At 55.7% G+C, this 12,231-nt stretch overlaps 7 protein-coding genes across 7 annotated transcripts in view; 3 read left to right on the top strand and 4 right to left on the bottom strand.

Annotated features, from left to right (window-relative positions):
- Nucleotides 1–87: 87 nt before the first annotated feature.
- On the bottom strand, nt 88–1,755 carry IUM83_16837 (uncharacterized protein; the record flags this gene model as incomplete). Its single annotated transcript, XM_067941749.1, has 1 exon — nt 88–1,755. The coding sequence occupies one exon, from the start codon at nt 1,753–1,755 to the stop codon at nt 88–90; it is 1,668 nt and encodes a 555-aa protein (XP_067794359.1).
- A 245-nt stretch (nt 1,756–2,000) lies between these two features.
- IUM83_16836 (Reticulocyte-binding protein 2 a) lies at nt 2,001–4,352 on the bottom strand (the record flags this gene model as incomplete). Its single annotated transcript, XM_067941748.1, has 3 exons — nt 2,001–3,790; nt 3,995–4,106; nt 4,182–4,352. The coding sequence occupies 3 exons, from the start codon at nt 4,350–4,352 to the stop codon at nt 2,001–2,003; spliced, it is 2,073 nt and encodes a 690-aa protein (XP_067794358.1).
- Nucleotides 4,353–4,643: 291 nt separating this feature from the next.
- On the top strand, nt 4,644–5,000 carry IUM83_16835 (Spindle assembly protein; the record flags this gene model as incomplete). The annotated part of the gene is made up of 3 exons (XM_067941747.1): nt 4,644–4,752; nt 4,821–4,876; nt 4,950–5,000. The coding sequence occupies 3 exons, from the start codon at nt 4,644–4,646 to the stop codon at nt 4,998–5,000; spliced, it is 216 nt and encodes a 71-aa protein (XP_067794357.1).
- A 962-nt stretch (nt 5,001–5,962) lies between these two features.
- Nucleotides 5,963–7,565, bottom strand: IUM83_16834 (CMGC/CDK/CRK7 protein Kinase; the record flags this gene model as incomplete). Its single annotated transcript, XM_067941746.1, has 6 exons — nt 5,963–6,716; nt 6,791–6,874; nt 6,941–7,049; nt 7,128–7,236; nt 7,313–7,394; nt 7,477–7,565. 6 exons carry the CDS (start codon nt 7,563–7,565, stop codon nt 5,963–5,965), a joined length of 1,227 nt encoding a protein of 408 aa, XP_067794356.1.
- Nucleotides 7,566–7,755: 190 nt separating this feature from the next.
- On the top strand, nt 7,756–9,110 carry IUM83_16833 (Complex I intermediate-associated protein 30, mitochondrial precursor; the record flags this gene model as incomplete). Its single annotated transcript, XM_067941745.1, has 8 exons — nt 7,756–7,816; nt 7,902–8,006; nt 8,109–8,228; nt 8,296–8,501; nt 8,573–8,614; nt 8,689–8,775; nt 8,852–8,979; nt 9,050–9,110. The coding sequence occupies 8 exons, from the start codon at nt 7,756–7,758 to the stop codon at nt 9,108–9,110; spliced, it is 810 nt and encodes a 269-aa protein (XP_067794363.1).
- Nucleotides 9,111–9,318: 208 nt separating this feature from the next.
- On the bottom strand, nt 9,319–9,696 carry IUM83_16832 (uncharacterized protein; the record flags this gene model as incomplete). Its single annotated transcript, XM_067941744.1, has 1 exon — nt 9,319–9,696. The coding sequence occupies one exon, from the start codon at nt 9,694–9,696 to the stop codon at nt 9,319–9,321; it is 378 nt and encodes a 125-aa protein (XP_067794362.1).
- Nucleotides 9,697–10,372: 676 nt separating this feature from the next.
- Nucleotides 10,373–12,231, top strand: part of IUM83_16831 (Endonuclease Reverse transcriptase) — a gene marked incomplete at both ends in the record, with an annotated part of 32,889 nt that continues 31,030 nt past the window's right edge. Inside the window, one exon of the mRNA XM_067941743.1 lies at nt 10,373–11,987. Coding sequence (XP_067794361.1) covers nt 10,373–11,987 — 1,615 coding nt within the window. The remainder of the gene's footprint in view (nt 11,988–12,231) is intronic.

The following is a 12,231-nucleotide window of genomic DNA, read 5'->3' as shown; positions in this document are numbered from 1 at the left end:
GGGTTCATTCTGGAATACAGAAAACGTTGATCTCATAGAGGATCGTTTTGAGCTAGCTACATGCAAAAACGCGAGTCAACAACGCATTTACCACTCACCCCAGTCATCCGTTGACTTGGGAACTTCAGGGGTGGAGAAGTCGGTTTTGCCGTTGTCAGTAAATATGGAGACGGACGAGGTTGGTGAACAGAGAGGTTGGCCATCTGCCAGCGAGATGTCGTCTAGCGAATCATCCAGCAGGCCTTCTGTGTCACCACCAACGTGGTCAGCGCAATGGGCCGCACTTTCGTGGAACGCCCGGAACATACCAAGTTCGGCCTTGAGCACGCCCATCTCGCTTTTGGCTTCGGCTTGACCCTTCTTATAGCCCTCTTGGAATGCCTGGTCACGCTCCTGCTTCGTGCGTTGCTCAGCGTCCGCCTTGCCCGCCTCAATACCCTTTTCATACGCTTCGCGTGCACGTGACTCTGCGCCGGCTAAAGCATTTGCTAGCTGCGTTTGTAGCTCATTCATGCGGGCTTGGAGTTTGCTGTGGTCGTCAGACCCAGTGGCAGCTTGAGCACTATCAGTGCCTGTTGATGCGGCCGCAGCATCCGCGTCACGCTGTTGCCGCAAGGTTGTGAGCTCGGCCTGCACTAGGTCTTTCAGTTTCTTCATCTTCAAAGCACGCATACGCCAAAGGTCCTTCTCCTTTGTCAGTTCAGCAAGAGCTCCAGCCCCCGCCTTATCTGCTGCCGGCGCTGCTTCGCGCTTCTCGATCTCAGCGAGGCGTTCACGAGCCGCTTGAAGAGCCTTCTGCAGCTCCTCCTTCTCCTTCGTCAATGCCGCCACTCTCTCGTCCTCCGACGCCGCTCCTCGTCCTACTGTGATCTCCATCCTCAGCCGCGTCATGTCTTCCTCCGCCTTCTGCTGCACGCTCTCCACGATCGCCTGACTCTCCCTCACGCCCTCGTCATATCCCGCCGCGCGGGCCTCGTCAATCTGCATCGTGGCCGCAGCCATCTTGGTCTCGTACGTATCACAGAGCGCCTGTAGCTGCTCCTCCCACTCCTTCAGCGCCTTCTGCTCCTTCTCATCGTGGCTCTGCTTAGCTTCCTGCAGCTGGTGGTGGAGATCCCGGGCCTTCTGGCGCCACTGGGTCGCCGCGCGCCGCTCCGCGTCCCTCGCGGCGCGCAGCAGCCACACGCCCTCCTGGTCCTCGCCGCCGCTCTTGTCCCTCTTCTGGCCCATGGGAGGGGACAGCGGCGGCTGCTTGAGCTCCGGCTGCTGCTCCAAGTCGCCGTCCACCGAGTCCGTGTCCTCGTCCTCGTCTTCCTCGCCGTTGTTCTCCTCGGGCGGGCGCTTGGTCTCCGCGAGCGCGCGCTGCTGCTGCTGCTGCCGCTGCTGCTCCAGCCGCTCCGCCTGCTGCTGGCGGAAGAAGTAGCGGCGCCAGAACTCGTCGTAGCTCAGCTCCAGCGGCACCAGGGCGTCGTGCAGCGCGCGCACGTCGGCGTGCTCGGCCATGGCGCGCGCGATCTCGTGCGTGTGCTCCTCGGCCGAGAAGAAGCTCGAGAACCGCTCGAAGTCCGCCAGCTCCTCGTACAGAATATCGTCCACGGGCCCGACGCGCGCCGCGCCCATGGCGCTGTGCAGCAGCGTCGCGGCCTCGTCCTGCACGGCGGCCGCCAGACTCTGCGCCTTCTCCTGCACGGAGCTCACGTAGCCCGACGCGTTGGCCGACGCGCTCTTGGCCGCCTGCTCCAGCAGCCGCCACATGCCGCTGCTGCTGCTCCTGCTGCTGCTGCGTCCGCGCGCGCCGCCGCTGGTGGTGTCGCCGTCGGAAGTCGCCGTCGTGGATGGGATGGGTTCCTTATGCTAGGGCGGAACGCGAATGAAAGACGAAGGGAGGAGAGACGGTTCCATGACGGACGGTAGGTTGTATGTGTGCGTTACATCATATACCTGCGGGACTTTATACGTGAGGTACAAGTTGAAGTTGAGTGTAGCCATGTCGGTAGGTGCTAGGTCAGCGCGTCCATCTTGGCCGCCAGGGCGCGTTCGTGGCGGTCCGTGAGCTGCATGATGCGCTCGCTGGCGAGAGCTCGCTCGTTGTCGAACAGTTTCTCCAGGCGCACGCGCTCGCGCCGGTCGTTGCTTGCTTGCTGCAGCAGATGCTCGCGCTGCTCTTCGGCGTGGTGCTCTTCCTCAAGAACCTTCAGCAGCTCCTCGTTCTGCTGCCGGCGAAGATCGTTGATCGCTGCAGTTCGGTGCTCCTCGTCTGTTTCGTCGTGAGGCTGCTTGATGTCGTCCGCGCTGTGAGGAGGTTCAGGCTCATCATCTATCGGGCTGCGGTGATCGCGGCTCGTGACAGGTCGACGGCTGGAGGTTGACGCCGCACTGCGTGGACGCCGAGCCGTAGCGCTTGTAGGCCTTCTGCTGGTTCTTGGCGCTCGATCTCGTGATTTCGCCGTCGATAGATCTTCAACTGTAGTAAACGACTGAGTATGCAGCATGGTCGCTGAGGCCGACCGCGGGCGCTCAATACTTGATGCAATGTGTTTGGGGAGCTCGAATTTCTTCGTGACTTTCATCTTGTAGAAGGTTTCAAGGATCTCGTGCTTCTGGCGACTTGCAGTTTGCTTGATCTGCTGCCGACGGCGAATAAGGTTCGCTCGCTGCTCCTTAAGCTGCTGCGTGCGCTGATTGTCGTTCTCAATGCGCGATAGCAGCAAGTTCGTGCGATACTCGTCCTGCTTATTCTTGCGCATAAGCGCAGTCTGGATCTCTTCTTCACGCAGTTTTGCCTCTTGCAATCGAGCGCGTACGGAAGCATTCTTTTGGCGTTGCACGATCTGTGCTACCTTAGCCTTCTCCTCTGTTTTTTGAAGGATTGCGGATCGCTTCTGGTGTAGCTGGGCTTCCATACGCTCATAAGCATGACGTCGCTCACGTTCCAAACGTCTTTCCTCGCGTTGTTGGGCTTCAAGCTGTTGCTGTTTCTCGCACTCGCGCTGCAGTAAACGTTGTTTAGCCTGCTGCTCTTGCTCTCGTAGACGTTCTCGCCGCTGCTCCTCTATTAGCGCCAACTGGTTTTGCACTGTTTCGATCTCTTCTTTTTTCCGTAGTGCCTGAAGTCGTACTTCTTCCTCCTTTGCCCTCCGCTCCTCCTCAAATACACGACGACGGTTCTCACTTTCCTGTTGTTTACGTGCTGCCTCCCTCAGCTGAGTCTTTCGTTGCAGGTCTTTTTCGTGCAATACATTAGCGATGCGTGCGGTATTTCGTGCCTGCTTTTCGGCCATCTCTTGCGATTTGGCCTGCCGTTGGCGCTCACGGTCCTCCAAGAGCTTTTCTTCCCTTTCTTGCATTCCCCGTAACTTTAGAGTTGCTTCGCGCTCCTGTGCAAGCTGGTAAAGCTCGTGTTGCATTCGTGCCTCTTTTTGGTGGCGCAGACGCTCTTTCTCGCTGAGCTGGGCATCACGATGTCTGCGGGCCTCTTCTTGTTTGGCGCGCTGCTCGCGACGCATGGTCTCCACTTGTTGCTGTTGAGCCTGTTTGCGAGCCAACTCAAGCTCTAATCGATACTGCTCCGCCCTCTCGATCTCTTTTTGACGACGCAGCTCGTCTGCTTCTCGTTGTCTTCGTATTCGCTCCTTCGCGAAGAGTTCTTCTTGACGCTTTTGTTCGCGCTCCTTTTTCTCGCGTTCTTGGTGAAGCTCAGTCATTTTGAGTTCAAAGTTCAGCATCTGCTGCATCTCGAGCGCTTGACGTTGCTGAATTCGCCGTAGCTCCTTTTTCTCCCGTTCAATCACTGTAAATTCGTGTTGTGAACTGGAACAGTTATTTGACCCTGCAAAGCTAAGTCTAGCAGCTCCCACAGGCGATCGACAGTAGCTGCGTGTCCTCAGCGACATACTGCTGTGAACTCCTCCCAGTTGGGCTTCGATTAGCTCGCGACGTTGTGCTCGCACATTGCGGAGCTGTATTTCGCGATTTTTCTCGTATCGTGCCGCACGTTTAGCAATAAACTCTCGATCCTCAGCTCTCCCTTTTTTCGCTGAGCGAATAAAATACTCAAACGGCCTCTGTATGAGCTCCTCAGGCTCGATGCCAAGCATTCGACATGCCTAGAGAACATACAAAACGAAATGAGTGCGAATGGTCTATAAGCATCGCGCTATCCTGGCATGCGATCTTCGTACCTCGATGGAGCGTGGGCTATCCAGAATGGGATCGGCTATTGCGTCGGTCTCATCGAAGTTGTCCAACGTGATAGCCTCACCCTCCTCAACATTACCGATAGGAAGCTTTTCCGGATCAGTGGTCGACAATGTAAGCTCTCCATTTCTACCTCCACTGCCCGGAGATACCATCACGAGCTCCAAAATGTCACGTTAAGAGCGATAATTCTTGCACGCAACTTCTTGAAGTCCACACGCGTCGGCAATGCAGAGATGCCCCAGTCTTGTGAAGCGCATCAAGTCCAATTCGGTCAACCTGTACCCGTATTTTTAGCGAGTTCATGACAAGCATGGGCTACATGCTGCAACGACCCTTCGTGTCTGTCGTAGCAAAACCAAAACGGTTGAAGTCAGCCTTGTTCGGCAGCCAGCACAGATAAATAGACGTCCGGGGTCTTCGCAGCATCCGTTCAGGCAACGACCATGGCTATGAGTTCTTCTTCGCTCGGATCGTCGAGGTATGTTGATGTGGGCGCCGACGGCGACGCGCATGTTCCGGTGAGCTCTACGGACGAGCTGGATCCGAGTTTAGGTACGTCCACAGGTCTGGAGCTACTAGCGTCGAGTTATTGCTGAAGTGGCGTGGTGATACTTCTTCAGCTGGCGGGTTCCGGGTGATCTACGACCGAGAAACACCGTTCGAGCTTCGAATTCAGGTAAAGTTCAAGCTTCCGAATTTCATCCGAAACGAAAGTAATAACACATGCGCGCTCACTTTCTCATTGATAGGATGCCGACAATACTCCGCAGCAAATTGGGACGCAGGGCGATCAAGGTTAAGATCTTGATTCTGGTGAGTTTGCCAGAGCATTTTTCCAGCTCAACACGAGTTGACACGATTTCTTTCTCTGCAGGGAAGTGACACCGACATTCACGTGGTTCGTCTGGAGCTATCGACCGAAAGTGACCTGTTCTTCCTGTATACACACACTTGCGATCTGGAGAGCTTCCACGCCATGCAGGAGCAGCAAAAGCTCATGGTGGACTTCGCTGATTACGCCAACGTGTTGATTCGTATGCTCAACAACTGCATCAAGGAGCCGCACAATCATCTCGCAAGTGTACCTCATGCAGGCGGATGGCCGAGCGCGGTTGGACTTCATCCAGAACATGGAGTACAAGTTCATTGAGCTCCTTTCCGTAGACTTTATGCGCGCTTCGGAGGATACGATCCGCCAGCACATTACGTTCCGCTATACTCCTCCATGAAGTCACGTCTTCAAGTGCTGCAGACGCGTCTTCATGTATGCCGCCTTTGTGCTTTCAATCCTCTCAGCAACAACTGGCTGTTGCTAACTCGCGGGTATTTGCCGTTTGCTTGATTTCAGGAGGTCAACAGCATTGTCAAAACCAAGAATCCATCGTTACTTCTGCAGGTAAATACGTTCATGAATACCTGCATCTCTCTTGGCGGCTGCGTATTGCTGACTTGTTCGATGGACGTGCTGCACCTCAGCTTCAAAAGACCGTCCCGTCGCCATCTTCGTCCCGGAACCGCTACCTCACTCATTGACAGCAATCCGTTTCTTTAACGGCGCAATCAAATCTGCGTTTGCTATATCTCCGTTCTGACCTTTAACGCGTATATTCAAAAGACCTAGCAATTTGATGAGTCACGATAGAGAGCGAAACACCGCACGAAATGCTGATTTCGCCTAACGTGCCCACGACCGCTTGCACGATGCCCTTATGCCACGCGTCGTCTCTTTTACTAGGATCCTCTTCTCTCTTGATCTCAGTTTTCACAGACACTTCACCATCCTTTGCGGCATTCTGTCTCGAGCGACCCCACTACTCGCACCGGGTGGGCTGCTCGGGCGTGAGGCACGGCCACCACCACCGGCGGCTGCCGAATTGCTATTGTTACCACCACCATTCAGCTGTTTTGCCTGTTCGCGACGGATCTTCTTCGTCTGATATTCATGGGACGGTGGGAGGTTTGTGATGGGAGGGAGCTTCTTTGGGTCGTTCGGAGGCAAGGGTCGAGCCTTGAAGTAATGCGCGTTGAGGCAATCCGACGCCGTCAAGCGCTGCTCCGGGTCCAAAACAAGGAGAGCTTCGATCAGCTCGAGTGCACCCTTGGGCAATATCCTCTTGCGTGCTGTAGTTTCGCGCATCAAATATTCACGCAAGCGCTTCGGCTTGGGCTTATCGGGGACAAAGGTACTGCTGTGCGTCAGGAACTTGTAATCAGGCCAGGATTCCGTAGTCGGTGTGCCGCAAATGTCAAAGATTTTCGTGATTTGCTCCAACTCCGTCTTGCCCTGGAAGATAGGATGGCCAATGTACAGCTCGGCAAACACACAACCAATGCTCCACATGTCGATGCTGGCGTCATAGCTCGTGGCGCCAAGGAGAAGCTCGGGAGGGCGGTACCACAGCGTGACCACCTTGTTGGTGAAAAGCTGATCGCCACGCAAGGAACGGGCCAAACCGAAATCCGCCACCTTGAGCAAGTGATCTCTCGTCATCAGCAGATTCGAGCACTTGATATCGCTGTCCACAAACAATGCCGGTCAGCGTTGTCCGTCGGTAACAGCACCGTGCCATAAACCCTCAGTATAACTTACCGGTGAATGATGTCAATGGAGTGCATGTACTGCATGACGTCCAGCAACTGCTTCATCAGGCACTTGATCTCCGTGTCGTCGAAGCTGTGACATCAAAAACCTCTGTAAAAATAATGCACCTTTCCTTCTACCAAAACTGAAGCTACTCACGGGTGCTGGCGGTCAATGAGACCCGTCAAGTCGTGCTCGAGGTACTCTAGCACCAAGTAGATGGAGCCATGGCAGTAGTCCAGCGGCTCATCCTTGTCCGTGAACTCCGCTGCACAGCACAGCACCACAAACCCAATTTAGCCCTCATGTCCACGACCTTCAAAGCCTGACAGTATCCCTCCCTCACCGTCGTCGTCGTCGTTCTCGGACGAGACCACCACTTCCTTGAGCTCCACGAGGTTCGGGTGGTTCAGACACTTGAGCACTTTGATCTCGCGAATGGTCGTCACCGGGAGCTACGGAATACAAAAGCTCACAACATTTAGAGCCCTCCCCAGACCGTAACTAGCCTAAAAATCTGTGCAAACTCACTCCCTGCACTTCGTTGAGACTGCGGATCTTCTTGATGGCCACCACTTCGCCCGTCGCCTTGTCCTTGGCCATGTACACTTGGCTGCTCGACACACAACGGCCCATTATTAGGCTAAAAGACGGCTGGTGGACAGCAAGCGCCGACGGAAACTGCAGACACGCACCCGTAGGTGCCGGCACCGATGCATTCCAGCTTCTCGTAGGCATCCATGCCCCGGGTGCCCCAGTGGTGCTTGGGCAGGTGGAGGCTCATGGCGACCCGATGCGCGAGCGGCAATTCCAATCGAAAAGTGGCAAAACGAGGCGTAAAACGGCGCGGGCGTAAAAAGGAGTCTTAAAATGTACGTTGTGTGGTGTACATCGATATACCACTAGGTACGACTGTCAGGTGACCGCACACTTGGCTACTGTATCGGTTGGGAAGAGCGAACCAGGCGATCACCATGGGCTTATGGCGCAGGGCGTTGACGTCTATGAACGCCACGATCCTCAGCTCCAAGCAATGTGCGGCTTTACTACTGTACTACGTCTGTTTCTCTATCGGTACTGACTGCGGTGGTGCTCTGTGGTTGCTTGTCGCCCGCTGCAGCGCTCGGATTCCAGCTCAAGCTGCAGCCGGAGAAGGACATTTTCCTGTTCAACGCCAAGGAGTCGGTGGCCAACTGGACGGCGTCCAGCGACAGATCCATTGGAGGTGCGAGGCAATTGTCTGGGTAGAGCTGGCTGGCGGGGGACATTGCTGCTTCTGGTGGTGCAGATGAGCACTGATTCCATTTTCAATTGTTGTGCTCGGTAGGACTGTCGGAGTGCAAGTGGGGCTTTTACAAGGGCGCAGAAGAGAAGGATCTAAATGAAGAGGAGGTGAAGTCGAAGCGGTTGATCCACGCAGTCAAGAACCAAGACAATGTCCCCTCCGGTGCGTTCGAGTGAAACATTGCCGTCCGTAGTGTGTACAGGTTGCATGACTAAATTGTGTTGAGTAGCTGTGTTTGCTGGGCGATTGAGCATGGACTGCCAGCCGACAGAAGTGGGCGTCGTACGGAGTGGCTACTGCGCTGTGCGGGCGTCGGTGCCGTCCGATCTTCTCTTGCATGGCTACGAAGGAATCACCATGCGAATTATGACGGACGGACGTCAGTACCGCATGAATGTGCAAATGGAAAGCTGGAACCCCTTCAACTTGTACATGGTAAGCTAGAACGTCGATTCGTTTTGGTTTCATGGCCTTATGAGTAACTATCGAGCTGTTTGTCGCTGTAGGGTTTTATCCGGACCCCTCCCAACGAGTGGGTGGACGTTACTGTACGTAGTTGCGCTTCTTGGTCCTGTATTGTTTGGCCTAATGTAGCGACTATGTATTGCATCTGTGGCAATAGCTACCATTCCGGGACTTCTTGCTGACGGCGAAGGGTTTCGTCAAGCTTGATGACGAGACGGAACTCGATCCCTCGAAGCTAAAAAGCGTAAGACTTCATTCGCATGATGCTCTCCAGCATCGTCACTAACCCGAATCGTTGCTGTTTGTCTTTATCTTAACAGGTTGGCTTTGCCATCGCCGATCAAAAGGAAGGCGACTTCGAGATGCGTATCCAGTGGATTAAGGCAGTAGCACAGCTAGATCCGTCGGACAAGGACGATCGCAACAACAGCGACGATGATGATGACCGGTATGCATGCACATACCCGTGGAGTTGTGGTTTCCTATCATAATCCAATATTTCTTCTGCTTGATTCCAGCTACGACAACTCCAAGAACAGCACGGATTACTTCCGGAAGCCTGCAGATTTAGTCATTTAAAGCGCGGCTTGTACCTGCAAAGCCTCTGTCTTCGTCGGCACATGTAAGGCCGATAGAGAAAGAGAGCTTTCAAGACTGCTCAATGGAAATAATCAACCTAGTTTTGGCACCACAGCTCAAGCTCAAGCTCAGCGTACAAGGCGAAAACGAGCATGTTTGTGAATATCTATCTATCAAGAGGGCAGCGCGCCCTCAGTTCTCGCTCTGCTTAGACCTCGTCCTCGTTCAGGAGCATGTTGGGGATGCCGTCGAGGATGGGGAACACGCGGCCGGACTCCGGACACACGAGCTTGCCCTGCTTCACGTGCACCTCCAGCAGTGCGTGGTGGATCTTGCGCAGCGTCTCTTCGTCCGTCGCGCCTTCCTCGGCGCTTGGCAGCGTCTCCGGCAGACCGTCCGCGAGCTTGAGCGCCTTGGCGCCAGCGAGGAAGGCGTTCCAGTCCAGCTTGGTCAGCATCTTGCGCACGAAGGCGGCCTGGAAGTCGCAGGCCACCACCTCCACCTCCTCGGCTTCGATGGCCAGCGGGTAGCCGTTCTCGACGCCCTTCTTGTTGCACATGAGCAGGTTGTGGGTGATGAGGCGCATGGCTGGCGGGTAAGTACGCGGATCAGGCAGCAGACTTGGTGGTGTGCATGTCAAAGCGGGTGGAAGCGGTGGGTGGTGTGGTGCACACGAGCATATATGCCTGTTGAATACGATATCGGGTTTCGTGGGATTTGAAGTTGCATGGCGATCGGCTGGCAATGGTAAGTCAAGGAACGCATGGCAACATCATTGGCGCTGTATTTGGCTTGTACTAGCCCAAACTTTTGGTGGGTTGGGGTGACGCCCTCCCGGAGCGCTGACGGGCTTGATGCTCGCCGGTCGCTTTAAGGCAGTGCTTTCGAGCATTTGCCAGTCTCTAACAAGTCTATCCCTCACATCTACTTCCACAACACCCTCCCCGAGATCTGTCTCCCCCCGCCTCCTTCGCTTAGGTACGTTCAATGTGAACTCCATTGGTTCAGAGCGCAAGAAGCTCGACACGCTTCCTGTAGACCTCGCGGCGTACCGCGTCGACATTGCTGCCCTCCAAGAGACGAAGATATGCACCGACGCCACGCAGTCCATCGGTAACTACTCTCTGATCACCCTGAAATGCACTAACCCCCACTACGGCGTCGGCTTTGTGGTGGCGCCTCACCTGCGCCGCTACGTCACCAGCGCGTGGGCCGTCTCCGACCGCATCGGTGTCCTCCAGCTACGGCTCCGAAGCGGACGCATGAACATCATCAACGCATACGCCCCACACATGGGCCGCAGCTTTGAGGAAGCCGACCGCTTCTACGCTGACCTCGCTACGACACACAACAAGCTCCCCCGGCGCGACCTCACCTTTGTTCTCGGCGACTTCAACGCCAAACTGGGCCAACCTCGCGACGGCGAGCACTTCGTAGACAACTGGACCCGCGGATATCGCAACCGCAATGGGCACTTACTCGCTGCTTTCTGTGAATTGCATGGACTAACTGCAACTAACACTTTCTTCCGCAAGCGTGCCAAGAATCTTACAACGTGGACGCAACGACGCGTCGGACACTGCATCTACAATCAAATCGACTACGTGCTAAGTCCGGCGTCCATCCTCAAGCTCTGCACGAATGCCCACGCATGGGGCGGTACCCTCACTATCTCCGATCACAAGCTAGTGACTGCTGACTTCAATCTTCGCGACGTCCCCCGACGCCGCTTCCAGACCCACGTCGCCCGCGACGAGGAAACACGCCTCGCGCGCAGCCGACTCTACTACGACGAAGACGCCCGCACCGATTACCAACGCCGCCTCGCCGCTGCACTCCAACACGACGCCGAGGACGACGCCGAGACCCTGAACACCGCTTCGCCCCAAGACCGCTGGGACCGCATTCTCCGCCACGCCTACACGTCCGCCGAAGATTCCGTCGGCTACCAGCCGGCTATCAGCAAAGGTCGCTTCGCCGACCCGCAGTTAAAAACACTTTCCTACCTCCAGCAGCAGCTACGCCTTGAAATCTACAACAACACCAGTGCCGACGTTCGTCAGCTGCGCAAGACTCGGAACGAAATCCTCCATGCCATCAGAACCCGCTGCCTCGAACTAGCGAACCAAGCCCTCGACCACCAAGCAGAAGTGATCGAGTCACTCAGTACATCGAGTCGCGTCTACGAAGCTACACGTGCACTTTTTCGCAAGCCGAGCCCCTGTCAACACATCCGAGACAAACAAGGTAAACTAGTTCTATCTACTAACCGAGCTAACCACCTAGTGCGAGAGCACTTTCGCTCTCTCTTTGTTGATTCATCCAGAGAAGAAGAAGAAGAAGCACGTGTCCAACGCTATCGCGAGGTATATCATATCCTCGACATCGACCTGTCGCGGGCCTTCGACACCATCGACCGGGCCAAGCTCATGGACGTGCTCCGCAGTTTCCTCGACGACGACGAAGCGCGCCTAATCCAGCTCCTGCTCGCGGACACAACGCTGTCGCTCCGATCTGGATCGACCACGCTGAACCCGTTCACAAGCAACCTCGGTACGCCCCAGGGCGACTCACTTTCTCCTGTTCTGTTCATTGTCTACCTAGAAGCTGCTCTACGCGATCTCGCCGACTCCCTCGACGTTGGCCGTGCATTCCTCGACGATATGATCGTCTACGCAGACGACGCCGACTTCGTGTGCCGCACCGTCGAAGCCACCGCCTTCATCCAAGACCAAGCCCCAGCGATCTTGGCTCGCTGGTCGCTGGCCATGAACTCGTCGAAGACCGAGCTGACGACGGTTGCTCGCGCATCAACCAGTACTCCTACTCGTCACGTCCGCGCCCAAGAGGAAGCATGGCGCAACACCAAGAAACTCGGTTCGCTTCTGGTGATGCCGAAGACGTCTCGCGCCGTAAACAGCTCGCCCGTGTTGCCCTCAACCGAATGTGGACATTATGGCTGCGAACCTCACAGACTTCCGAGCGCACCAGAGTTCGCCTGTACAACAGCTACGTTTTGCCGATTTTGCTACACAACTGCGGTACGTGGGCGCTTACGAAGGGGGACGTGCTCGGTCTTGAGCTCATCGCCGACAACTTCGACAGGTACTGGCGCTCCGCT

This window comes from Phytophthora cinnamomi, assembly GCF_018691715.1.
Source record: "Phytophthora cinnamomi strain GKB4 chromosome Unknown Contig25, whole genome shotgun sequence".
NCBI lineage: Eukaryota > Oomycota > Peronosporomycetes > Peronosporales > Peronosporaceae > Phytophthora > Phytophthora cinnamomi.
Note: the sequence above shows the minus strand (reverse complement) of the source record. Positions and strands in the feature narration are given on the sequence as shown.